This window comes from Lynx canadensis, chromosome C2 (assembly GCF_007474595.2).
Source record: "Lynx canadensis isolate LIC74 chromosome C2, mLynCan4.pri.v2, whole genome shotgun sequence".
NCBI lineage: Eukaryota > Metazoa > Chordata > Mammalia > Carnivora > Felidae > Lynx > Lynx canadensis.
Window position 1 is genome coordinate 102,851,013 of NC_044311.2, and position 27,186 is coordinate 102,878,198.

The window sequence follows — 27,186 nt, forward strand, 5'->3', positions numbered from 1 at the left end:
GACAACATAAGATTAAATAAGAAATAGTTTCTTCATTTTTTTTTAAACTTTTTATTAAGTAATCTCTACCCCCCAACATAGGGCTCAAACTCATAACCCTGAGATCAGGAGTCTCATGTTGTACCGACTGAGGCAGCCAGGCACCCCAGAAATAGTCCCTTTAATCAAAGAACTCCCAATCTAGCATATCATTGTACTATAGGAAGAATTGTGTAAGATCTGCAAAAATCTAGGAGGGAGGAATTAACTAGGGTAAAGCAATTTGTCAGATAATGAACTAGGACATTTTATCAGGCTAGTGATACTTTGGATCTCTAAATGAACTCCAGGATTTGCAATTCCAGGCCCCTTAAAGAAAGATGCATTATGATTCTGTCCTCTATGCTGCCTCCAGAATCTTGGCCAATGCCTGATACACACTTTATTATATACAGTTGGAGTCATTTGCTGCCTGATTGGGTCATGGCAGGAAATAACATCTATCAAGTTAGTAGGTGCTGCAATCCATTAAGTCCCTGACACATCACCTCTCTTTCATATGTTCTCTTTGCTTCAAGTGTAGTGTTAATGCCACCATCTTCCAGGACCCAAATGTAAACCTCAGTTTTATAATGAAGTTCAGCACCCCCATATCTAATTAGTTTCCATGGGATTCTACCTCTACAATGCTTCATGTAATCTTCTTTGCCTTCCCAGTCCCACCAACAACCACCTCATTCTAGTCTTCATGCTCCCTAGGAAGCAGTCCCACAACAGCCCCTTCCCAGGGTAATTTTCCTAATGCACGTCTCCATCATGCCTCTCTCAGGAACACAGCTGTTCTCATCATTAAATTCTCATCAGGGCTGAGCCAAAAGTCAATAAATGCTTGCTGGAACTGCCCCTTGGCTCCTGCTAATGAACTTCTCAAGGTTAGCAGGAGGATTTAATATTCTTAGAATCTGCTTCACTGTAATATCAAGAATGTTTATGTCCGCTAGCTGGAGTTTCTCTCTTCTTTGGACATTTGTAAATAAATTCTAGCACTGACATATTCTTTCTCCACCTTACTCTTTGGTTTATAATAGGACATGACCACACTACCTCCCTTCATTTACACCACCTACAGACCAAGTTACAATTTTGAAGTTAACAGACTTTTTTACATTTACTGCATTTCAGGTTGGCTACTTCCTAATGGTATAAAGGGCCAACATCTTGTCAGAAAATTGCCCTTGAATCACATCAAATGACTTATCATACGTATATTCTTATGTGCTTAAAAAAAAAAAAAGCTTGTATTCCATAAGGATTTCTTAGGACCTTTTATCAAAGTCGTATCTAAGTCAATATTTGCAGAATTCATCTTCCTTTTGCATCAGAACTGGTTTTCACCATCTATATAGGATGATCGATCTGTGTAAACAACCTAATCACTACGTTTAGCATTGCGTAGACATACATAAGGATCATGTGGGTTGAATCCCCTCATCTATTCTTTTTAAAATTTTACACATTGACAACACAGGAATCCTCCTGGATAGTGTGTCCTACCCAAGACTACACTTACTCCAATGTATTTCTAATACCATTCTGCTATAACTGTTACTAATGGACTTCATTAGTAGTGCTCCTTAGGATTGATGAATGAGCTCAAAAAGAACCACAGTCAAGGACACAAGGAGGGAATAGCTATACCATCAAACATAGTAGCCACTAACCATATGTGTTTATTTAAATTTTAGTTAAAATTAAATAAAATGTAAAGGTAGTTTTTCAGTCACACTAGCTGCTTTTCAAATGTTCAATAGGTACATGTGGCTAATAGATACCTTATTAGCCAAGAATGTATAAAACATATCCCAGAAAGTTCAATTGGACAGTTCTGGTCTATAAGATATCAGTGTGCTTTAAAATCACTTGCAGGGCATTTTTAAAAATAGCTTATCCAGAAGGTCTGAGGTAGAGATGGAGAATATGCAATTCTAGTAAGTTCCCAGTGATGCTGCTGCTGCTGCTGCTGGTCCGGGTCCACATTTTGATAACCACCAGCTTAGCGGTTAACATCTCAGGTTATTGAGACAGAAACGTCTGAGTTTGAATCTTACACTCACCTCTCTACTACAGTTACCTCTCACCTCAGTAACTATATGATGTTGGGTAACATTCTGATTCTCAGTTTTCTCATCTGCAAAACAGGAAAAACAGTGATAACTAATGAGATAATGTAAATATAACGCTTAGCACATATGTGTTCAATAAATGTTAACTGTGACATCTGCCTAGAGTTTTTCTACTACCTAATGGATTCCCACACAAAGAGCACAACTAGAGGAAATCAGTCAAATAACAGTTAGGATTTGATGCATCCAATGGAATCAAGTAGTAGGGATCACTATTCGCATTCTCAGATTGGTCCCTAAGAAGTGTATAACGTCCTGGGCTCTTGGGGGTAGGTACTCCCTGTGTCACTGGGTAAAGGTCAGAGGATCCCAAGAATCTCAACAAGAAGATGGCAACACTGAACACAAACTTTACTAGTCTCACCACTTTGTTTTTTAATTTTTTTTTAACGTTTATTCATTTTGGAGAGACAGAGACAGAGTATGAGCAGGGAAGGGGCAGAGAGAGGGAGACACAGAATCTGAAGCAGACTCCAGGCTCCAAGCTGTCAGCACAGAGCCTGACACAGGGCTTGAACTCATGAACCTTGAGATCATGACCTGAGCTGAAGTCAGATGCTCAACCAACTGAGCCACCCAGGCGCCCCTAGTCTCACCACTTTCTAAGGATAGCCAGTCCACTCAGACCTGTCCTGATGAATTGTAAAGTTGTTTTCCTTTCTTCTGGTTGGCCTGATCCATGTTCCAGAAAGGAAGGGGAGATCTCTCACCCTCTTGCACAATCATTAATGTGCATAACAAATTAAGCAAAGTCTGAATGTCAGATGGTAAAGAAATACTCTATTTTAAAATAAAATCTCTTAACACAAGAGATAGTGGCTAATTCTTTTCAGTGTTTTTTTTTTCTAACTATAAAAATAATGTATGCTAACTGCAAGAATTTCAAATGCTACAAGGAATGTCTGACATAGAAAATGATAATGCCCAATAACCCTTCCCCCATTCCCCACATCATTACTGCACAAAAATGGTGTCATAGAATACACATGGCTATGAAATTTGCTTTTACTTAAAAATACACCTAAATTTTCTTTACTATGTAAAAATACACAGTATTTTTAATGGTTGGAAAGCATTGCATTAATAGAAGGCATCAGGAATTTACCAAATGCAGTTAGTTATCTATGTTTGGATATGTGGGCTATTTCAAGTTTTCAACTATTTCATATTTTCTACAGAAATTTCATACTTTGGGATATTTTATGTATTATAACTAATATTTTCTTTCAGTAAAATTTTGTTTTACTTTTCAAATTTATTATATTTTAGGTCTTTGTGATGCATTACATTGAAAAATACACCGATTTTCTTCGAAATATTCTGTACTTAAGACTCTTTTGGGTTGAACTACTCTTACTCAATATTTGTGAATGGATGCATGTAAAGTCTGAAGAACATAGATAAGAGGGAGGTCAAAGGACAACAGGCCACGGCCACAGGTGGACTCTACTGTCACAGAATCCTAGGGCCTTATACTCCAGCTTATAAGCTTGTAAATCAAAGTTCTTTGGCTCTATGTGAATAATCTCAGTAAGTAAACTCACAGGAGACAGAGGCATAAAGCAGAATGATGCCAACTTATAATGGCAAATGTAATTCTCAAGAGAATCAGATAACCCCTCCAGGATGGTCATGCTCTTTCTAGCCAAACATTCACAGCAAGACAATTCATAGGTGGTATGTAATTCAGTGAGTGAGAAAACAGCCTGATGAGTTAGCTGGAGGTTCTCCAGAGTTCCTGTCATCAGCCCTAACAGTGGATAAGCACCTATTTCTGTTGCTGCAGACTAGACGATGTTGGATAGCTATCAAACCACTTGGGAATCAGGAAGTTGCACAGTTGTAATATTCAAATGTAATTTCAATGTGTTCATTCTAAGGAGTCAAACAATACAGAAATATATAGTTAATATTGAACACTTAGCCCTTACCCTTCTCTTTTTTCCCATGTGTTTTCTCTCTTCTTTGCTTCTGTGTTCTTCCCTGATACTCTCTCACTTTGGCCTTTTCTTTTCCTGTGTTATGCCTTTGTGTTTCTCTTGCTCTCCCCATACTCTTTCCCTTCCTATCTTCTCCATTTCACTGATAATAACTTATTATTTTAGAATATTTTGTAATCATAATAAAGGTTCTGCACCCATTTCCACCATAGGGAACAGGGCGGTTCCCCACACCAACATGCAATTCTCCAACACAATTGGAGACACATACAGGGAATGTAGGACTGCTGCATGTCCTACAATTTAACACAATTCTGACACCATTTTCTCAGAGATAGAGTCAGATCTCATGGGTTAAGGGCTCAGTCCTACAAAACTACCCCTTCCACCACTTCAACAAATTGTCAAGTCCAGGTTGTCACCTGTGCTTCCAACCCACCAGCTATAGATTAGAGGTTCCAACTGATGTGAGGGCCAAATATGAGCTGACAGCCCTGCCCGCAACCCTCCCAAGGTGGGAGGTATATACATATATATGTATAATTCCTCAGGCACTAGTAACTACCTAAGAACAAAGGCAGGGGAAAAACAAATGGTCAACTGATAAAGATTGTCATCATGTAGGACATGACACTCCACTATAGTTTGTAGCTATCTTAATGATTTATAAGAAAAGCACATTTGTAATAATAGACCTCCAGGAAACTATAGACTCAATTTCCTGGAGCCCTAATGCCACCTTCACCTGCATAGGATAGAAAACCCTATATAATCAGTCACTCTTCACGATCACAATGCAGCTCTTTCTACCTATGGGTCCTGCCCCAGTGCTATAATTAAAACACCATTTTGCACCTTGGTCTTAACGACCACACATCGCAATGACCTTGTCCCTGGGTTCAAGCAACGTGCTAGAGTGGCCCACAGAACTCAAAGAAACATTTTACTTACTAGATCACTGGTTTATTATGAAAAAGATGCACAGAGCAAGGTATGTGGAAGGGGTGTGGGCCTCTAGGCTTCCATATGCCACTATAAGCACCTCCACACACTCACCAATCCAGCTCTCCTCACCCTATCCTTTGGGTTTTTATGGAGGCTCCCTTACACAGACACAACTGATTAAATCATTAGCCGCTGGTGATAGATTTGACCTCTCCAGCCCCTCTCCTCTCCACCAAGGTCAGGGGGTGGGACTGAAAACTCCTAACACTCTAATCAAAAGATTGGCTTTATTGGCCGCCAGCCCCCTCCTTAGGAGCTCTCCAAGAGCCACAATTAACATAACAATACACCTTTACTTCTCTCATCACTTAGGAAATTCTAAGGGTTTTAAGCGCTAACAGAAACCAGGATGAGGATCAAATATTTATTTCAAGTCTCAGTATCATAAAAAGGAAGGCCCAAAACATTTCTATATTTGTGATTGCATGTATACTAAAAACAGTGAAGAAAAGAGCATAAGTTTACAGAAAATATAGAATTGCAGAAAATGTTTACTTGTAACAAAGATTACATGACTGACATATTTTTCTTTTGTTATGACGTATAGCTGGCTGTATGGATAACCTCATTTGGAGATCATTTGAAGTGTCTAAATATGAGGCTATTTGAGAATGTGAAGCCTGGACCTCTTGGTTCCCTTTATGGTAAGACCTGGTCTTTTTTTTTTTTTTCTTTAAATTTCAAGTTTTCATTTAAATTCCAGTTAGTTAACATATAGTGTAATATTAGTTTCAGGAGTAGAATTTAGTGATTTGTCACTTACATGTAACACCCAGTGCTCAGCACAAGTGCCCTCCTTAATGCCCATCACCCATTTAACCCATCCCACCACTCCCCACCAAGACCTGGTCTGTTTTTTATTGTGAAATTTTTAATTACCTTGGAAAAATTTTGTTGTTTACCTTTTGCATATATATATATATAGAGAGAGAGAGAGAGAGAGAGAGAGAGAGAGAGAGAGATGTTTTGTTTTTTCCTGTGAATGGCTAACTTTCAAAAACTGTTCTCTATTGGGGTGCCTGGGTGGCTCAGTTGGTTAAGCATCCAATTTTGGCTCAGGTCTGATCTCACCGTTTCTGATTTGGAACCCCGTGTGGGACTCTGTGCTGACAGCTCAGGGCCTGGAGTCTGCTTCAGATTCTGTGGCTCCCACTCTCTCTGACCCTCCCCCACTTGCACTCTGTGTCTGTCTCTGAAAAATAAATAAACATTAAAAAGAATTTTTAGGGGCGCCTGGGTGGCGCAGTCGGTTAAGCGTCCGACTTCAGCCAGGTCACGATCTCGCGGTCCGTGAGTTCGAGCCCCGCATCAGGCTCTGGGCTGATGGCCCAGAGCCTGGAGCCTGTTTCCGATTCTGTGTCTCCCTCTCTCTCTGCCCCTCCCCCATTCATGCTCTGTCTCTCTCTGTCCCAAAAATAAATAAAAATTAAAATTAAAATAAAAAAAAAAAGAATTTTTAAAAAAGCCTTTTTTTTTTCTTTAGAGATGTAGTCTCACTGTTTAGCTTCCTTTATGTCAGTAGTCAAAAATGCATATGCCTATAAATAGGTATTATAAGAGCATTTTGTTTATTTTTATTTTTTTTAAGTTTATTTTTGATAGAGTTCCAGAGCATGAGTGGGGGACGGGCACAGAGAGAGGGAGACACATAATCAGAAGCAGGTTCCAGGCTCTGAGCTGTCAGCACAGAGCACAACACAGGGCTGGAACGCACAAACTGTGAGATCATGATGAGCCACCCAGGCACCCCTTATAAAAGCATTTTAAAGCCACCCAAAAAATACAAGGTCACAACCTTACAGTAGAAAGTAGGTAGAGTGTCAATAGCAATGTATTTCTGGGGATTTCTATGCCTTTCATCAACATATAGAGCACTTATAGTAGTATAATTCAAAGCTCTAATTTTGAATAATTTCCATTTATACCACTGAGCACATCCTGTACAACTTTTGCTTTAGTTGAGTGGAGGTCTCTGATGCACTATTATTTTTTTGTTTATTTATTTTGAGAGAGAGAAAGAAAGAGTGTGTGAGCAGGGGAGGGGCAGAGAGAGAATCCCAAGCAGTCTCCACATTGGAAGCACCGTGCTGAACCGGGACTTGAACTCATGAACTGTGAGATCATGACCTGAGCCAAAACCAAGAGTCTGATACTTAACGGACTGAGCCACCCAGGTGCCCCTCTCTCATGCATTCTTGAAGTCCTAGTTAGCACTGTGATTGAATTGATTTGGGAGAAGCAGAAAATGTTTTATTTCCATCTTCATCTCTTTTTCCACCAAAATTTAACTGGGGCCTAAGGATGCAAGAGCACCTGGTTGTGGGGTTCCCTAACAGGCCAGATTTGGCTACTCATAGCTGACAAAATCCAAAGGCTGAAATGAGCAGAGGTGAAAAATAAAAGGAATCTATTTCAGTGAGGCCAACACCGGGAAGACAGGGAACTAACGTCTCAAAGACTGTTCCCAAAGTGCTGAAAATACTTCTAGGTTTATATAAGGAAAATGTGGGACAAAGGTGGGTGGGTACATGCAGCTAGGCAGTAAGGGTCAGGTCAATTGTGTAAGGTCTTGCTGGCATCAGGGCAGTTGTTATTGCTTGAGAGGGTGGTTTCGGTTCCCATCAAGGGATGCTTCGCCTGCTGGGTCTCTGCCTGAGTTAAAAGATAAGCTGGAAAGAACTTAATCAATTAAAAAGGACAGACTGAAGTCAAAATGGAGGGAGTTGAATCTTCAGTTGGACAGCTCAGAAAGATGTCCATCCATCCCTTATTATGTTTTTCTCCAATGAGAACAAATGCCACAAAGCCACCAAAGGCAGGTGGTCCATTGATGCCTTTGCAACTCAGGGTTGATGTTCCAGGGGTAGAAAAGAAAAAGAGAGAGAGAGAAGCCTGTGTTCAAAATCAATACACATTGAATTCTAGAGATGTTTTAACTCAGTATCATGTTTGAGAAGGGAAACACTCAGGAATAGGAAAATTGCATAGTCGTAATTTTCAACCATAACACAGCATCAGCTACATTTTGCCTTCCTTTGAGATACTCAGATGAAAGGCAAGCTTGCATGAATGCAAAGTGGTATTATCTATCTTCTCTTTGAGGCTGCATTTGGTAATCATTCTCATTTAAGTTACTCTTACTGTTCTATGCATGGTTATGCTTCTAGCTCAGAAGGAAAGCAATTCTTATCATAAAAGCCACCCTATTTCAGAGTCGGGTAAAATTTAAAGCCACAAGAAAGTGAATTATATCTGACAAGAGTTAAGGCTTCTGAACAAAAATGCATACATGCTGCAGAATTAAATTAAGCCTGCTTTTATAAACTCTCACTCCTAAATTCCCCGGGATGGTTATCTATGTAAAAAAGCCTCATGTACTCAAGGCTGCTGTTCCGAGTCATTGGGATATAAGAGCTGAGAGAACTCCGGAAGGTGGAACTTGCATCATCCCCATGTCCCCTGGAGGCCATCTGCACAGCCTTCCATGCAGCCCTCCATGTGCAGGCGGGCTTGGGGGGTGGGGGGTGGGGGTGGAGACTTAAGAGAACATCAATAAGGAGGTTATGGCAGGGGTGTGGGTGAGAAGGAATAAAATCCTGAATGCAGATGGTAGCTGTGAGGATGAAGATGAGGAATCAGTGCTGCTAAACCACTAGGAGGTAAGAATCAGTAATACTATGTGGGTGATAAGGAGAAGATAGGATTCCATCCTCACACTGTGAACTGAAGGAACAGTCTCAGTCACCACAACTTGTCAAAATCTTTGTGTTCTCCTTCCCTCATTTGGAAGTAAGTCGTCATATCCGGGTGAGTTCTTATCACAAACATTAGCACAGAGCCAGCTATTCCCCCATTTTCTTTTTCTTTTTCTTTTTTTTAAATACAATTTATTATCAAACTGGCTAACATACAGTGTGTAAAGTGTGCTCTTGGTTTTTTTATTTCTCTATTTTCAAATGCAGTGGGTTTATTAAGGCCTGCAGGCTCACACCTGCCTCTTTCCCAGGCACTTACCAGCGAATGACTTGGGTAATCAACACTAGTCAATCTTTGGGCACCATCAGTTGGCTTGCTGAAGAACCAACTTTAAGAAACTTACCAATATCCTCTATGGTGGTGGTGCATCTCCTGGAATACTAATAGATATAATTTATCTTGGCTTCAAAAAGCATTTGAATATGTCCTCGGTAACACATTTGAGATAAACAAGGGACACAGAGCTGCCATGGTAATTGTACACGTTGTGGTCTCTATGCATAGGCTCCAGAGAAAGAACATGAACTGAGGCTGATATAAAGGTCAGGGGTCTCTTACCAAGCCTTGTGGCCTCACTCAAAGCTATATCAGCCTGGAGATAGTAGCAACCTTTTCCTAATCAGGCCACTCAAGTGGATGCTTTTTTGAAAATTGTCAGCTCCAAGGTATGTTCTTTCTCAAATGTATACTTAATTTTAGATGTGCTAGTGATGGCCTTTGGACACTCAATTCTTTGGCACTTAGCACATACAGGAGGCACAGAAGCTGGAAACCTAAGAGTAGTGGTTTTCCTGGACCACAGTTAACTGGGAAGAAGGTGTGGGAGCAGGTAGGGGGAAGCAAAAGGAGAGCAGATTAAGTGAGATTTTCAAGGAATGTTACTGTTTTATACAAACATTTTGGTATTCATGTAGCATCAGTAGGGCCCAAAGCTTATGTAACTCTGAGGTCCCTCTTTAACATAAAAAGAAGGCTCCACAACCATCATGGGGCTTGAACTCACCACCCCAAGATCAAGAGTCCCAAGCTCCACTGACTGAGTCAGCCAGGCACCCCTATATAAGATTTTAGTTTTCAGATGAACATTTCTGAAATGTCTGATAATTTCTACAACTTTTTTTTTTTTTTTTTTTTAAAGTAAGCTCTAGGCCCAACATGGGGCTTGAATTCATCACCCTGAAATCAAGAGTCAAATGCTCTACTGACTGAGCCAGCTAGGAGCCCCATGTCCTGTTCTTTAAAGAACCAGAACCAGTTTTCATCATCAGTGCCTGACACAGGGTGGAAGGAAGAAATGGAGGGAGGGAGACAGTTTGTAAACAAAAATAATGGATTTTTCCCCCATGATATCAGCTCTACCATCTATCTCCAACTTTTCCTTTTTTGAACCCAAATTATTAACTAACCTGATAGCCTACCTTACTCTCCAGATTTACTTCTAAATGACTTATCAGTTTCTTAAAAAAATAACTCCATAAAGGGCGCTGATTTCCCACTACGGGAGATACTTAAAAAGGAGAATATAATAAATTAGGGGTGTCAAGTTCAAGTGTACTTATTACAATACCAGACTCTTGCATATGGAGAAAGGTATTCTTATACACTGTTATAAATTGGTAGAAATCATTCTGGATATGAACTCAAATATATATATTTTGAATAAACCTAGCTTTTGACCCAGCACTTCTCAGAATACATAGCACAGACAGATTTATACAAGTCCTCCAACCAGCCTCCACAGTTACCTCCTCTCAAATCTCTCCATTCCATCAAATATAAAATGGTGGTTGTATGTGATACAATCCTGTTTTGTCTTCTGTAAATGCAGATTAATGACTCTGGAAGATTCATTGCCTCCAGGTAAACAAGTAAAGGCCTCATTAATTCAGATCATTTTATTCAATTAAAACTTTTTTTTTTTTTTTTTTGGAAGAGAAATACACAGAGAAACAAAAAAGAAAACCTGGCAGGAATACTCCATATCTCTCAAATAGTTATTCGTCTCCCACACTCTATTAATAGAAACCTCTGTGAAATAAAGGTACCCTCCTTTACAATGGAGTGGGAAAGCTCTGAAAAAGGAGCACCCATGCTTGTATCCCTCATTGCAGCCCACATAACCAGCAGTTAGAAGGAAGAATGCTTTCAACAAGGGAGGGCAACATGGTGCCTTTGAGAAACCACAACCTCAAACTGTTGTTCTTCTCCAATAAACTTCAGTTCAAACCAGCCCTCCCTAGGGGTTCCTGGGTGGCTTAGTCGGTTAAGCGTCCAACTTTGGCCTGGGTCATGATTTTATGGCTTGTGAGTTCAAGCCCCACATTGGGCTTTGAGGGCCTGCCTTAGATTCTATGTCTCCTTCTCTCTCTGCCCCTCCCCAACTTGTGCCCCATCTCTCTCTGTCTCTCAAAAATAAGTAAATTTAAGAAAAAGTTTAAAACAACCCTCCCCAAATTTCCTCCTAAAACCTAATAAAAGCTGTCTTTCCTTTTGTCGCTTTGAATTTGCCTATGGGTCATAGCCAGTCTATCTTAAATTGCAATTCCTCTGCTATTCCCAAATAAAAAAAAAAAAAATTTTTTTAACTTAGATAAAATTACCATGTGTTCTACTCAACACATCTAGCATTGATCCAACCTGTGCTGCATTAGACATTGTTTATTCGGGACATGTGAGAGCCAATTTAACCATCCCCACAACCCTCTGAGTAAGGGCTATTATATTCGACATTCCCATTTTACAGGTGAGGAAAGGGAAAGACTTTAAGGTGTTAGATAACTTGCCCAAGGTCACACAGCTAGGTAAAGGGTGTCAAGGTTTAAGTGCAATCTGGCTCTGAAGTCTGTACTCTTACCCACAATTCTCCATTACCACCTAAGCTGCTACACTAGCCTCCCAACTCACCTTCCGGTGTCTACATGGATCCCTCTCCAACTCTTTCTCCTAATTTTAGTTGAAAGATTTTTACAGAATAGTCATTACTGTCCACCCACCCCCACCCCACCTTGAATTGTTCAATAGCTTTCCACTGCTCTTTGCCTAAAAAAGATTCAAAGGTCAACCTATCTGGACTCAGCTAACATTTTTCTCCTCCCCCTCTGAGCTCCACCCTCACAGCCTGGGTTCAGTTCTGGAAACAGGTTGAGCTGATAACCCTGCCCTCCCTCTATTCAGTTAATTCGGTTCTTCTGGTTCTTCAGATCTGACTTTCCTGACTTCCTTGATGAGATCAAAACCCTGATTGCAGCCCACCAAATGTAGGGAGCTTTTCTGCCTTTTAGGGGTCATAACTGAGTAGTTTTCATTGTTTTGGTAATATGTATAAACAAATTTAATGCATTTTAAAATCCTGTAAAGATTATTTTATTAGGGGTGCCTGTCTGGCTTGGTCAGTAGTTGTGAGTTCGAGCCCCATATTGGGTGTATATGTTGCAGGATTTTTTACCTCAATACCTAGGATTTGTTGTCTCGCCACTTCGAAGAATGAAGAGGTGGATGTAAAATGAGCAGCAGGCAAAATTTATTAAATAAGATTAGAAAATAAGAATAGTAGGAAAGCTGTCTTTATAGAGGAGAGGGGACATTTCGAAACTCCCCAACAATAGGCAAAGGTTCTTGTTTTATAAGGTTCGGGTCAGTGCCTTTTTCCCTCCACACCTCAGACCTTCTCAGGTCCCACCCTTATTGGCTGGATAACTCTGGGTGCTGGGTTGACCATTCCTGATGAGGGGTGGTCTAGGGCCATACCAGTTCCTTGTGGTTCATAGGTTTTACGGTCTACTTACTTTTAGTCAGGTCTTTTGTCAGATTCCGGAAGGAAACCCGAGAGGGAGTCGCCTGAGGGGGTTTGCTGTGGTCAGACACTCCCAGCATTGTTTGAAAATCTGTGTTTTTTCCCCACCCAGGGACCTCAGGTCCTATCCTTTCCCTCTCTTTTCCTATCATATAGAGATTATTTAAAAATATAATTTAAGAAAAGAAATAAGATTATATTATTAATAATTGTGTTACTTAATGTCTATCCTTCCTTGTCTGCTTTTGTTCACCACTGTATCTCCTGTATTAAGCACATAGTACCTATCCATTTATTGAATACTGTTGTTCAATAAATGAATGTGAGATTCAGTTATGTATATTTCTTCGACTAAGGATGAATAGAACTTTAGGCATTGACATAAAAACATTTTAAAAAGCAGTAAACAGTTTTTCTTTTGACTACTAAATGTTCTTAAGAAATTTTACACATAAATGTATGTGTAAAAAAACTAAAAAATACAATGAACTTACATATATTAGTATTTTACTTTTGAGAAACCAAAACACAAACACATTGTATTTGCTCAAGATTGCTTATAAATTACCATCACTCCAAGCCCAACAAAAGTATTTGGCTTTTGGCTTCATTTAAGAACTCAATATTATTTCCATTTATGCTCAAATATTTTAAATTGTGCCAATCCTCTTTAAATATAGAACATCAGCTAACCTTTATTTATTTGTTTATTTTGAGAGAGAGAGAGGCAGAAAGAGAGGGAGAAGGAGAAAATCCCAGTTAGCTCGAGCCTGATGTGGGGCTCAAACTCATGAACCCTAAGATTATGAGCCTAAGTTGGACACTTAACTGATTGAGCCATGCAGGTGGCCCCTAACTTGCTTTTGGTTGTTGTTGTTGTTGTTTTTGTTTTTTAATGGTCGGTGCTATTCTTTAAGAAATTGTATTCCCCCAAATCACGATAGGTCTAAGAATTTCTAAATCATAATCTCAATACATACTCCATCTACAAATACAGAGATTATAGATTGTACCTTGCCCAGGATGAGATGTTTCAGTATCTGGGTTTGTACTTAATTTAGAATTTAGCAATGTTACCTCCACTTACACTGGAAAAGAAAGATGATTCATTCAAATACTTTATATATATTATATATTAAGTAAACCTTAACTAGTAAGTATCTACTGGTTGTTGTCTATGAGTCAGAATAAAATATTTATCAATCAAAACCTCCATATGACCTCCCAGATGATCTAGATTCTAAATACTTGCTTTCTTCTTTGGCGCTTTGGTGATTGCTCAGTCCTCAGCTACACTTCTTCTGTACTCCTGGTTCCATTTATTTACATCCTACATCCAGGTATTTCTATCCTGTGAGCAAAGTGTCACCTTCATTCTGGGTAAGGATCATTTCTTCTTCATCATTTTGGGGAACACAATGATATATAGGAAAACAAAACAAAGGCACAAAGCTGACTTTGTAACCTGACAGAGGAAGGTCTGAATCTCACAATCACTCGTTCTTTTTTTTTTTTTATGCTTATTTCTTTTTAAGAGAGAGAGAGCGAGAGCGAGAGCGAGTGCGCGAGCCTGCGCGTGCGCGCACAAGTGGAGGAGGGGCAGAGAGACAAGAAGTCACAGAAACTGAAGCGGGCTTCAGGCTCTAAGCTGAAACTCACGACCTGAACAGCCTTCCGACGCTTCACCAAGTGAGCCACCCAGGCGCCACCCACAATCACTCGAGGGTTTTTTGTTTGTTTTAAATTTTTTAAATATTTATTTACTTTTGAGAGAGAGAGAGAGAGAGAGAGAGAGAGAGAGTGCGAGTGGGGGAGGGGCAGAGAGCTAGGGAGACACAGAATCTGAAGCCAACTCCGGGCTCTGAGCTGTCAGCACAGAGCCCGACTCAGGGCTCGAACTCACAAACCACGAGATCATGACCTGAGGGGAAGTCGGACACTCAACCGACTGAGCCACCCAGGCGCTCCCACAATCACTCGTTCTTAACTTAGGAAATTCCCCTTCGCTTCACGTTTCTGATCCTCCACAGTTTGACAGGGAGAAGCAACCTGAGCAGGAGGCATTTTCACACTGTTTTTAAAGAGAGAATCTTGACCTTGCTTAGGAGTTAGGGTCTTGAGGGGTAGAATAAAGCTCACCTAGACTTGATTTCTGGGTCTCTCACTTACTGCATCATTCAGCAAGTTACCGGTATAATTTTATACATACTTGTGTCATCCATAAATTAGAGGACAATAAAATAATGGCTGTGAACTTTTAAACCTAAAATTTGGTACATAACAAACACTCATAGGCTTTAAAAACTACTTTTCTTAATTGTTGGTAGACAGGAAGGTGCTGGTTATTGTAAGTACAGATGGAAAGCTGGAGCTGTGATTGGTTGAGTAGCTTGCTTAAGAAACAAAATGTGTGTGGAACCCGAGGATGGTTTTGCTTTCTTCAAACCACCAGTCTGGCCCTGGAATTCTATTGTTTCCACAAGTTGCATCATTAAATGCCTTCACACATCCCATTCAGAAGTCTCTAGCAACTTTTGTTTCTGCCTTGGAATTTTTCTGAAGGAGTTGTCAGTTTCCTAAAGTCTCTTGAACTACTCTGTAATTGATTATGTTAAAAAGCTCACAGAAAGTGGATAGGAATGGTATTATTAATTCATACAAGAGTGAACTCATGAATATCGGCATTCACAAATTATGGGGGAGGGGGAGGGGAGGAGAAAAAGAAGACCGCCCTTGGGTGACAGTGAGTGGGAGGAGACTTTTAAAAGAGTCTTGGGCCCAGGGCCATTTCAGAAGTAAGGGTTTATTTTTGTCAACCTTGACTTCTCTTTGGATATGGAGAAAGCAAAAGGCAAAAAGGTAAGTACAATTTTACTGGGTTTGTTTCTATCTGTCTTTGAGAGTCTCCTCATATATTTCTCTCTCCTGCTGAGCATATTTGATCCTAATTATGAGGAGAAAAGAATGTGCCTTAGAATGTTCTCCTCTTGTTAAAAAACGAAAAAACACGGTAAAGTTCTAAATGATGATCGCAGCATGGTATATTGGGGAGAGGAGACAGTAAGAAATGGGGTTTCCTGTTTGGGTTTGAAAAGGTGCTTTGTCCTGTCCAAAAGAATTAAGTAGCAGGGCTGGAGGGAAGTGGTAGCAGGAGGAAAGGGGAGGTGAGGGGAAAACTTTAGGAAGAGGTCATTGAGCTGAGGTTGGGAGAGAACTAGATCGTTTAATTTGCCTTCAACAGACATCAGTCTCCAACCAAAAGTGCTGGGTCTGAAGTTGTCTTTTCCCAGGGTCACTGGGGCTAGCAGATAATCAGAAGCCAGATATATTGACAAGCCCCACAGACGGAAATTAGAGGTAGAGAGGTTTAAGACTTCCAGAAGCATCGAACTTGCGTGCCAGGGGAACCTGAGCACTCTCTAGAGTCTCTTTCTTTGGAACCATCATTTTTGCCCTTGCCATTTTGAGAGGTTTGCAAGGCCCCAAAGTGAGTAGTTTGTGTAAGGCTGTGCCAAAGTGAAATTTGAATAAGAATGTGTAGTTGCTATACAGATGTAAAATAGCATACAAATGTTAATTTGTCCTGTACTCCCTCCTTGGGGATGCTGGAAAAGATTGAGATTTAGGAGCTAATCCAGGCTTTCTTGTCTATGTGAAGTGCCTTCCTGCATGTCCTAAACTACGCGGCCTCTGAGCCTCAACTTCTGTGTCCAAAAAACAAAGTAATAAATTGTCACCAGCTTGTTGTGAGGAGTAAATGAAGATAAGAAACATGTCAACACCCTACGTAAGGTAGAGGCTCAACAAGTGTTAGTTTCTCTCTCAAATCACTAACATTCCTACTGTTGTTTCTTTTGGTTCAATTAACCAATATTTATTGAGTGCCTATGATGAAAGGGAAAGAAATTCTACCCTTATAGAGCTTATAATCAGATGGAGTAACAAGCATTGACCAGATCACACAAGCAAGCGTAAAACTGCAACTGGTAAGTGCGAGGAATGAGGCAATATGTAGGAGATTTGACTTGGTCTGAAAGGTTAGAAAGGGTTTCCAGAGGAATACTCGAAGTGAGATTCTGAAAGAGAGAAAGATTTAAGAATGTGATTAGAAGACGGGTGGAGGGACTCCTGGGTGCCTCAGTCGTTGAGCCTCAGACTTCAGTGCAGGTGATGATCTTGTGGTTCAGGAGTTCAAGCCCCTGTCGGTCTCCCTGCTGGCAGCTCAGTGCCTGGAGTCTGCTTTGTATTCTGTGTCTCCCTGTCTCTCTGCACCTCCCCTGCTCATACTTTGTCTCCTCTCTTTCTCTCTCTCTCTCTCAAAAATAAATAAAACTTAAAAAAAAAAAGACTGAGGTGGAGTGAGTGATAACCCATCAGGCCAACAGAAACAGACTGGAAAGGAATTCTCTGGCCCTTGGGGCAATGGAGAGGCTGATATGCTGAATTAAAGACATTTGTATATCTTCAGGCTAAACACAGAAACCGCTGAATGAGTATATAGAATCCTTCTGGCAATAGTAGGGGAAACTTTCTTCGGAAGAGGCCGAGAATAGAGGAATGGGGGAAGAATATCTTCAGGTGAGAGATAATGGATAGGGTGGGTAATACAAGGGCTGCCCCCACCCCCAGTAAAGAGCCTAGCTTCTTCTACTTTTGTTTGTATCCGTATTTTCTGTCTTTTCTTATATTTTCAAATTAGCCCCCCCGTTTCCCCATCATTGCTTCCCCATCTTATAAGTAAACCTGGATATTAAGAAGATTTGCCACAGGAGAATCCATACTGCCAGTGGTGTGCAATGAATGCCTTGGTGCCATGGATGTGAGCAATCTCGAGGCAGGTAGTGTATGTGGTGGGTCGGGCACCCGAGGGAAAACTGGCTCCTCTCTCAGCAGAATTCCACAAAGAAGTCAGGGGAAGACTATTTCGCTTGCAAATCCCAGCCTGTATCAAGAGAAGCCACAGAGAAACAGCAAGCTTCTGGTGAACCAAAGTTACCAAGACCCTCAGTGAACGGGACCAAACAAAAAAGATCTATGAAAGAAGACAAAGGTAAGAACGCTACAAGTCCTCAAATCTCATTATCTTGGGTTTAAGAAGACTGAGGAACTTTTCTGAAAGAGTAGAAAAGTAGGAAAGAAAATTGGTCCTGTATTCTGAAAACCCTCCTCTTCCTTTGAGACCTAGCTTAAGTGTCATCTCCCTGAAGCCTTCTTTCAGGCACCTGTATTAAAACTGGTGTCTTCAGGTCTCCAAACTCCAACAACATTACTGGTTCTGATCATCATTTTGCCCTCACTGGCTACTTGGTTAAGGATCTCAATGTGCAGTGATTTAGGGACAGACTGCTATATATTTAAATCCACTTGAAACTCTACTTTCTTTTCTTCCTTCCTTCCTTCCTTCCTTCCTTCCTTCCTTCCTTCCTTCCTTCCTTTTTTAGATTTATTTATTTATTTATTTAAGTTATCTCTACACCCAACGTGGGCTCAAACTCACGATCCTGACGTTAAGAGTCTACCAACTGAGACAGCCAGGCACCCCTCGGCTCCCTTTTCTAAGAAATGAGGACAAGATTTTGCTGGCTCAGGTTGGGTGGGGTGAAGGCTTGTTTATAGTTTCCATGGAATAATTAGAACTCACTTTTGTGTAGCCCTCTAGTTGACTGTTCTGGGAGTGTCTTGTGGAAGTCTTCCCTGAACAGTGGGAGTCTGTGAGGAACCTGTGTGCAGTGAGACCAGAGCCCTGCCCTGATGGGTGGGCTGACATAATTATGGGAATGGGTGGCTTATTTTGTTCTTTGGTGAGAGGACAAGGTACCACTGATGATTGACGATGTGAGTCATTAACCTGGACCGGAAATGTGATTTCTAGTACAATCTCCTTGGAGTCTGTGGGTTAAGGCTCACAGAAAGGAGCAAGTGGGGGGTTTCAGGAAGTAAAAACTGGATATTCATAAGAGTCAAATCAGTCCTAAGTTTGAGGTTCTGTCCCTGGAAGTTAGGGGGTCTTCTTTTGTAAGTCATTGAACTATACAATGGGGATTGGGCTGTGAGAACTAAGTTGTACTCTGACATTTTATTTGTTTTGCGAGAGACAGAATGTGAGTGGGGGAGGAGCAGAGAAAGATGGAGACAGAGAATCCCAAGCAGGCTCCACACTGTCAGCACAGAGCCCCACTCTGGGCTCAAACCCACGAACCGTGAGATTATGACCAGGGGTTGGACACTTAACCAACTGAGCCACCCACGCATCCCTGTACTTTGACACTTTAGAAGGCTACACAAAAGTGAGTTCTTACTGATTTTATCCCATTCTCCTCCAACTTCCTGTTCAGAAAAGACAGCACAAAACAATGCAAGAGTAAGAATTCGGAAGAAAATCCCTATTCCTCCATTACCTTCCACGCTGCCACCAGTCAACTTGCTTCATAGAGACGTGGTGCGGGCCTGGTGCCAACAACTGAAGCTGAGCACCAAAGGCCAGGTGAGGGCCTGGGGTGGGAGGCATTGCTCCCGGGAGGAGGGGTAGGAACCTTACTAGACGGTTAACTCATTTTTCTCTTATCTTAGAAATTAGATGCATATAGGCGGCTGTGTGAATTTGCTTACCCGAATCAAATGGTAAGTGATTTGTGTGGAAGGTTTAGTTCTCATTCTAATTACCTGTTTTAGCATCAAAAAGTGGAGGGATTGTCTTAGCTCCTCCTTCCGGCCCCACTCCTCCCCTGTGGGGAGGAACAGCACCCCCTCCCCACCTTCTCACCAACTATGCACAGAGTAATAAAAATGAGGCTGAACTTTTATTTTTTAAAGAAAAAATGTTATTTTATTTTTAAAATTAATTTACTGTCAACTTAGCCAACTTTGACAGCACCTTAACCTTACCAACCCTCTTTGTAGAAGAACATTCCCCTCACTGCAAAGGAGGCCAAGATTCTCACACCATCACAAAAAAGGTCAAAGATGGACAAGGGAGAAATGTTTCTGGAAAATTCTAAGAAAAAGAGCTCTTCTCATGGAACCCACCCTCCTGAAGTGGCTGTTCCCACTGAGGGTGGGATGCAGCCCCTCGTTGGGTCTGATCCTCTTCCGGAAGGAGTCGAAACAGTGGTTGTGACAACTTCAGCCCCGGATGCTGTGTTTGCCTCCTGGTCCAGAATTGCATCCACGGCTGGGAAGATGGAGACAGTGGAATCAACACAAGATGCCTATGGTAAGCCCAATATTGAGATCTGCCTCTGGTCCAGTTGAGGAAAAAATGCTATTGATAACTAACCTCCAATCAATTTTAGGGTATTGGGGTATGTCAAAATCACCTGAAGGACTGGTGGATTCCTGACCCCTACCCACAAAGTGTCTGATTCAGGTCTGTGATAGGGCCTGAGAATTTTACATTTTTTTTGTCTTTTTAAGTAAATTTTTTTTTTTAATTTTTAAAAAATGTTTATTCTTTAAAAAAATTTTTTTTTAATGTTTATTGTTGAGAGACAGAGCGAGAGCAGGGGAGGGGAAGTGAGAGGGAGAGACAAAGACTCTGAAGCAGGCTCCAGGCTCTGAGCTGGAGGGCTCGAACCTATGCAGGGCTCGAACTCACAAACCGGAAGATCATGACCTCAGCTGAAGTCGGACACTTAACCGACTGAGCCACCCAGGCGCCCCAAATGTTTATTTATTCTTAAGAGAGAGACAGAGAATGAGCGGGGCAGGGGCAGAAAGAGAGAAGGAGACACAGAATCCAAAACAAGCTCCAGGCTCCAAGCTCTCAGCACAGAGCCCATCACAGAGCTTGAACTCAGGACTCGAAAGATCAGGACCTGAGCTGAAGTCAGATGCTTAATTGACTGGGCCACCCAGGCACCCCTAAAAAATTTTTTTTTAATGTTTATTCATTTTTGAGAGACACACAGGGCGCAAGCGGGGGAGGGACAGAGAGGGACAGAGGGAGATATAAAATCAAAAGCAGGCTCCAGGCTCTGAGCTGTCAGCACCATGAACCTCAAGATCATGACCTGGGCCAAAGTCATATGTTTAACTGATCCACTCAGGCACCCTGGGAATTTTCATTTCTAATAATCTTTTAGCCAGTGTTGATTTTGGTAGTCTGGGGCCCGCACTTTGAGAACCACTACTGTAAATTATTGATGTCATCAGAAGGAAGTGGCAATCTGTTGCGCTATATTTCTTTCCCCTTTTTTTATGGAATTAAAAATAAGGTATCCTCTAAAATCAGTTGCCTGAGCTTAAGCCCTGGATCTTCTAGCATCTGTTAAGTGAATGACATTAACTAGTTGTCTAATATAGTTCCCAGTTTCCTCATTGTAAAATAGGTTAATAATTATACCTGCCTCATAATGTTGTAAGCATTACAGGACATAAAATTAAGGGAGACTATAAACTGGTTAGTACAATACAATGCCTGTTGAGACCACTAAGTCTATTTCATGAAGGCCAGACTGTTCTGGTTTAGTCTTTCTATTAAAGGAAACCAGAATATATCATACCAAATTATACCTATTCTAAATTGTTTTAAAATTTATAATAAAAACTGTTTTGAGCTGATAGCAATTAAGGAGCAGCAAACCCAGAAAAACATCCTTTTTTACTACCTAAAGGCAGATTTTAATTTCTCTTTTGGCTGCAGACAATAAACTGAGAGACAGCACTAAAGACACCTGCAAACAAAACTTACTGCTTAGTTCCTTCCTGTAGATTTATCTTCCCACCGCCTGCCCTCCTTCCTCCCCCAGCCTTAAACTGCTTTCTTTTGTCCTACCATTTTTTTTTTTAATGTTTATTTATTTTTGGGAGAGAGAGACAGAGCATGAGCAGGGGAGGGGCAGAGAGGGAGACACAGAATCTGAAGCAGTTTCCAGGCTCTGAGCTGTCAGCACAGAGCCCGATGTGGGGCTCAAACCCATGAACCGTGAGATCATGACCTGAGCTGAAGTCGGAAGCTTAACCGACTGAGCCACCCAGGTGCCCCTGTCCTGTCATTTCTTTAGAAATTCATTGTTCTTTGTAAAAGATGTTACATAAACTGGAATTAAAAGCCGCCATTTTGAGTTCATTTTTGTTGGTTTCTTCCAAGTGATAAGTGCCATACATGTTAATAAACTGATCTTCTTTGGTGGATCTTTTTGTTAAGGAGGTCTCCCCCTCCCCCAAAAAAGGAGTCCCTATTGCAAACCTAGGATGGAGACAGGGAAAGTACCCCTTCCAACTATACTTTTAGGTTTTTTTTGTTTTTTGGGGTTTTTTTTGGCTTTTTTTTTTTTTAAGTTTTCATAGGAACTATTTTGAATTATTTTCTAAAAGGAAACAGGACAGAGTAGGTTAAGCTAGGATTCATATCCTGGGGCTGGCACTTGAGAAAAGCAGAAGAAACAAAAGACCTTGATACATTCTCGACCAAAAGAACATTAGACTTTGGTCATGCTGTGTTCATACTTCTCTCTCTTTCCTTCCCCAGGTGTCCGGTGGTGTGTGGTCCATGGGAAAAGTCTGCCTGCAGACACAGAGGGTTGGGTTCGCCTACAGTTTCATGCAGGGCAAGCCTGGGTGCCTGAAAAACAGGGGAGAGTGTGTGCCCTCTTTCTGCTACCTGCCTGTAATTTTCCACCCCCACACCTGGAAGACAATATGCTGTGCCCCAAATGTGTTCGGAGGTAATTACCCGGTGCTTTTCTACAAACTAAACCTGGACACGTGGTTTTTAGGGGGCGGGGAGAGGGAGGAGGAGACCCATGTTAATCTTAAATAGCCCTGTATTTCATGTACAAGTTGTCAGTAAAGAGTTCTAAGAAAATTATTACTTAGGTTAAATGTATTCCTAGGAAAAAGAGCATTTATAGGTCAGGGTTTAATGCTTCCACCTAGAGACCCACCCATAATAATGGAGAAACAAATACTGATTCATTACTATATGATAGGTATATGCACTTTACAGAAATAACTAGCAAAACGACAACACAACCCTTTAAGTAGACTGTAGTCTCATCTGGATGGACTGGTATATAAACACCTGTAAAAGCCATGGGATGACTTGTATCAAAGAGGTTTCTTTACTTAAAGGAAGAATTGCCTAGATGGAAAGAAGGAGAAAACTTATTTTTTAGTATAGGGACCAAAGCCAAGGCTGAAAGAAGTTAGGCCAAAGTAGAAACTGTAAGCATTTTAGTATGAAAGAATATGGTAAAAAATGAGTCTGCTTCCTCACCTTACAAAATGGGCATAATAATGCCTGTCTGAAGTATTGTGGAGATTAGATGAGTTGATAAATATAAAGTGCTTAGCACCATGTCTGACATATGTAAGTATTCAACCAATTGTGGGTATTAATTAGGCCAGCAAGCTGAATTCCTTTCAGCAAAGTCATAAAGATGGAAACATACAATGTATGAAAAAAAACCAGTTTGGGCTCAAATTGAGCATTATAGATTTTAAGAAATATCATTAAGTTGGAGTCTAATTATATCGTACGTTTTGAATTTTAGAATTTATCCAGTAGCCAATGGTGTTCTTTTAAAAGATATCATTTAGTTATGTGATGTGATCAATGAAATATCTTTGTAATCACCAAACAACCAACTTTAGAAGCACAGTTATGAAGAGAACAGAAGGAAGGCTACAAAAGGACTTTCTCTGTAATTTAAATTCTAAGACAATTGATGTCAACATATTGAATGGCTGATGAGGAATAGCTCTAGGGGGGGAAGGGGCCTGGTATTTTGTTTTTTTCTGTGTAAACTAGACTAGCTAATTCATTAAGATTGCTGTTTCTAAATAAGGGTGGGAAATATTTTTATTAAAATAAGCCGCTGCAATTGACAAATGGGGTTGGCGTGAAGTGCATTAAGTACTGTTTTACTGTCTCCAAGCACTAGCTGAAGCATTGACTCAGGGAGGGGGCAGTCCTCCACTGAAGTCCTCCATTTCCATACCTTTACACACGAGGCTTTCACTTTCTGGCCTCAGGTTCCACATCTCTTGTATGAGGAGCCAATGGGACAGGAAGGTGTGCAAAAATCACCTAAGGAATTAAAATTGAAAAGCCATAAAGGGGCGCCTGGGTGGCGCAGTCGGTTAAGCGTCCGACTTCAGCCAGGTCACGATCTCGCGGTCCGTGAGTTCGAGCCCCGCGTCGGGCTCTGGGCTGATGGCTCAGAGCCTGGAGCCTGTTTCCGATTCTGTGTCTCCCTCTCTCTCTGCCCCTCCCCCATTCATGCTCTGTCTCTCGCTGTTCCAAAAATAAATAAACGTTGAAAAAAAAAAATTTAAAAAAAAAAAAAAAAAAGAAAAGCCATAAAGAAGTTTACATGTCAGTAAAGAAACTTTTATTCCAGAAGACCATTGTATTTAGTTTTATAGAGAACCCTGCACTTTTAAGTGCAGTTTTAAAGAAAAGGGTACATATGCAAACTTTTGCAAACAATATCAAGGGTTAGAGTGAGGGATGAGGAATCTGGAGGGGCACAGCTCTTTCTTGCGAAATGGGCCACTGAAGGGTTTGAAGCAAGTACCGAGGCTTACATTGCCAAGGAGAGAAGGGAGTGAGATCGGTTAGAAAAATCTTGTGGGAAAGTTATTTTTGATATGTTTTAAGGGCCTAGCATCTTTGAGAGGTGTCAAAACAGAATCTGGCTTTTAAGTAATATCAAATGAAGCTGAGGAAGGTACAAATGATATACTTGCTTGGATAATATAAGATTCAAAGCAGTCAAGGATACAGGTGGTTTGGTGATGCTTGACTATGAGGAGCAGAGACAGAGAGAGCACGATTGGAGGGATCTGAAAGCACAAATGGAGAGGTGCAGCAATGAGATGCTTAAAGGGATTTTCCATTTGTGCTGTGTTGCAAGGGCGAGCCTAGGTGTGCTTCTGGGCTTAGTCTGGGAGAGGGTTGAACGGAGAGGGAGGGTGGAAAGAAGATGATCCCTCTGAACAGAGGGACTTGGTATTACCCAGACTTGCCTCACAGAGATCCCTCTCCCCAGCCCACTATGGTCCTGGAACAATCCTGCCATCCTCTGTTGGTCTGCACGGGGGCCATCCTTGGTGTCAAGACTAGTGAACACCAGAGGTCTTGGACAGCTAGCTAGGCACAGAAGCCTGAAGGGGGTGGGAGCCCTGGGGCCCTGGCATGGTTACTGTCTCCCACAGGAGGAAGTATGTGAGCATGAACTTGTCTTTTCTCTCTTCTGCCTGTCCTGCTTCCTGCCACAGTTGCCGCTGCCAAGCAAGTTGAATAAAATTGAGGTCACTTTGCAGAGTCCTTTCATGATCTACTGAGGCTGCTGGGCAAATAATAAAAGATCCACTCTGGGGCCTCTCCTGCCCATGGGCTGCACAGGGCAGGAACATATTACAGACACAACTTGGCTAATTATCACACCTTGATGATATGGTCACATGCTCTCCACCCACTATCCTACACTTTAAGAGCAATTTTACTGGCAGTCCACCAGTGGGTTTCCTGGCTGTTTTCAAGGGTATAACTTAATTATGTCTTGGATCTCATCCTTATAAAAAACAAGCATTTTGTTTGCTTTCTAGGAATAAGGTGTTAATGAAAAGCCTCCAATGAGATCACGATACCAGAAAAAGGGGTACGACTGTGATTATAATTGATGGTAGGAAGGAAACTACCATCAACTCAGTGGTGCCACTGACAGCTGGACTGGAAACCACTCCACCCTCCACGCTTCCTGCTGACAGGACACACAGCCTGGTGGGTTGCAGATCTTACCCTCAGACCCCAAACAGGGCCTGCCATCCCATTGGTTTAAAGTACTTAACAGTTTGAAGTCAAGAGACTGAGAAGGTTAGCAGCCTCTAGAGGAGTCAGAGTCCAGAGAATGGAAATCCAGCACTGGAAACACTGTTCTCCACTCCACCCCTCCACGAGGCTCAGCTCAGTCTCCCACCTTAAAAGAACTGTTAAGGTCACTTCTATTTCAGAAGGGTAAGTAAACATTTGGTAGTGTGATTGACTTTTTCATCTTATTAATAAGAAGGAACTTGGGGTATGATCTTGATGTTTGGAGGAGCCAGGGGGAAAGAAAATTTCACAAATTGCCAATTCCAAACAGAAGTAGCAGATCTGCCTGCCCATAAGTGCACAAGCTTGTGTGTGCAAGGTATGAGGTCCAGTGGAAATGACGATAGGAGAAATCCGGAGCCAGCCCTCCAAATTTCTCTTAGCTCCAAAGGGATATGGACACATAAAACTCCCAAGAGCTGGTGTTGGAGTAACTGAGCTTCGAAGTTAGAGGTTCTGCCAAGATGTTGCTGGCTGAGGCAAATGGATCTGCATGAAGGAAGTCTATGAGCTCCCTGCCAGGAAGCAAAATTGGAAGTGGCTACATCTCCGAGGATCCCAGCCCTAAGGAGAAGATGGGGAAAATTTTAAAATACTAATTCACTGAATTGGAATTAATGTACCTGATCAAGTGCCTCAAAATGTAGATTTTGCAAGGAAGGTCGGCTATGTCGTGTTCAGTTTATCACCAAGAATGACACAAACAAAAATGTGTTCTCTGATGGAATATAATCACTGATGCTATTCTTACCAAAAAGATTTAATATGCATCTACTCATCCAGAGGCAGGCAGTCCTGATTATACCTGTTGTCTCAGCCTTAAGTGAGCTTACCTTGCTTTGGATGGCAGTTATTTAGGCTTATCCTATGTAAAAACTCACCAAGCTGTGTACTTAACATGTATATATTTTACCATGTATAAGCCATATATCACTCTTTTTAAAAATTTTTTAATGTTCATTTTTGAGAGAGAGACAGAGTGTGAGCAGAGGAGGGGCAGAGAGAGGGGGAGACAGGGAATCTGAAGCAGGCTTCAGGCTCTGAGCTGTCAGTACAGAGCCCAACGTGGGGCTTGAACTCGAACTGTGAGATCATGACCTGAGCTGAAGTCAGGACACTTAACCGAATGAGTCACCCACGTGCCCCATCACTTTTTTTTTTTTTTAAACTGCCCTGGTTTGAATGGTAAATTATAGTTCCTCTAGTTAAAAGGGTATTGGTGGGAACAACAGGAAATTTGAATATAGAGTAGGGATTAGACGATATTACAGCAATGTTAATGTCTTGGTTGTCATAGCCACAGGATTTGCATTTAACACTTGGTTAATGAGAGAATACACAGGTGTTATAACAACTTTTATATCTGAAAACTTTTAAATAACTTAAAATACTTGGTTGCATATATGAAAAGATCCTTTTGAAATACAAGTCAGCTCATGATCCCCTGCTCAAAACTCTATGGGTCCTGTTTCATTCAGAAGAAAAACCTCAGTCCTCGTTAATTCCTCCAAAGCCTTACTTCAGTATTTCCTACTCCATGCCACTCACCTCTGACGCCATCTCCAGTACACTCTGCCTTTGCTGTTCCTTGACTTTGTCACTGACCGGAATGATCTTTCCTCAGAAGTCAATATGGTTAACTTTGTTTACTTTTAAGTCTTTCTTCAAATGTAACTTGGTCAAAAAAAAGCATGCTCTGAACCCCCTCATAAG

At 41.2% G+C, this 27,186-nt stretch overlaps 1 protein-coding gene across 1 annotated transcript in view; it reads left to right on the forward strand.

Annotated features, from left to right (window-relative positions):
• Positions 1 to 25,239, forward strand: part of DPPA4 (developmental pluripotency associated 4) — a 59,055-nt gene extending 33,816 nt beyond the window's left edge. Inside the window, exons 3-8 of the mRNA XM_030328459.2 lie at positions 17,598 to 17,706; positions 18,992 to 19,140; positions 19,227 to 19,277; positions 19,560 to 19,869; positions 22,126 to 22,321; positions 25,209 to 25,239. Coding sequence (XP_030184319.1) covers positions 17,598 to 17,706; positions 18,992 to 19,140; positions 19,227 to 19,277; positions 19,560 to 19,869; positions 22,126 to 22,321; positions 25,209 to 25,239 — 846 coding nt within the window. The remainder of the gene's footprint in view (positions 1 to 17,597; positions 17,707 to 18,991; positions 19,141 to 19,226; positions 19,278 to 19,559; positions 19,870 to 22,125; positions 22,322 to 25,208) is intronic.
• The last annotated feature ends 1,947 nt before the right edge of the window (positions 25,240 to 27,186 follow it).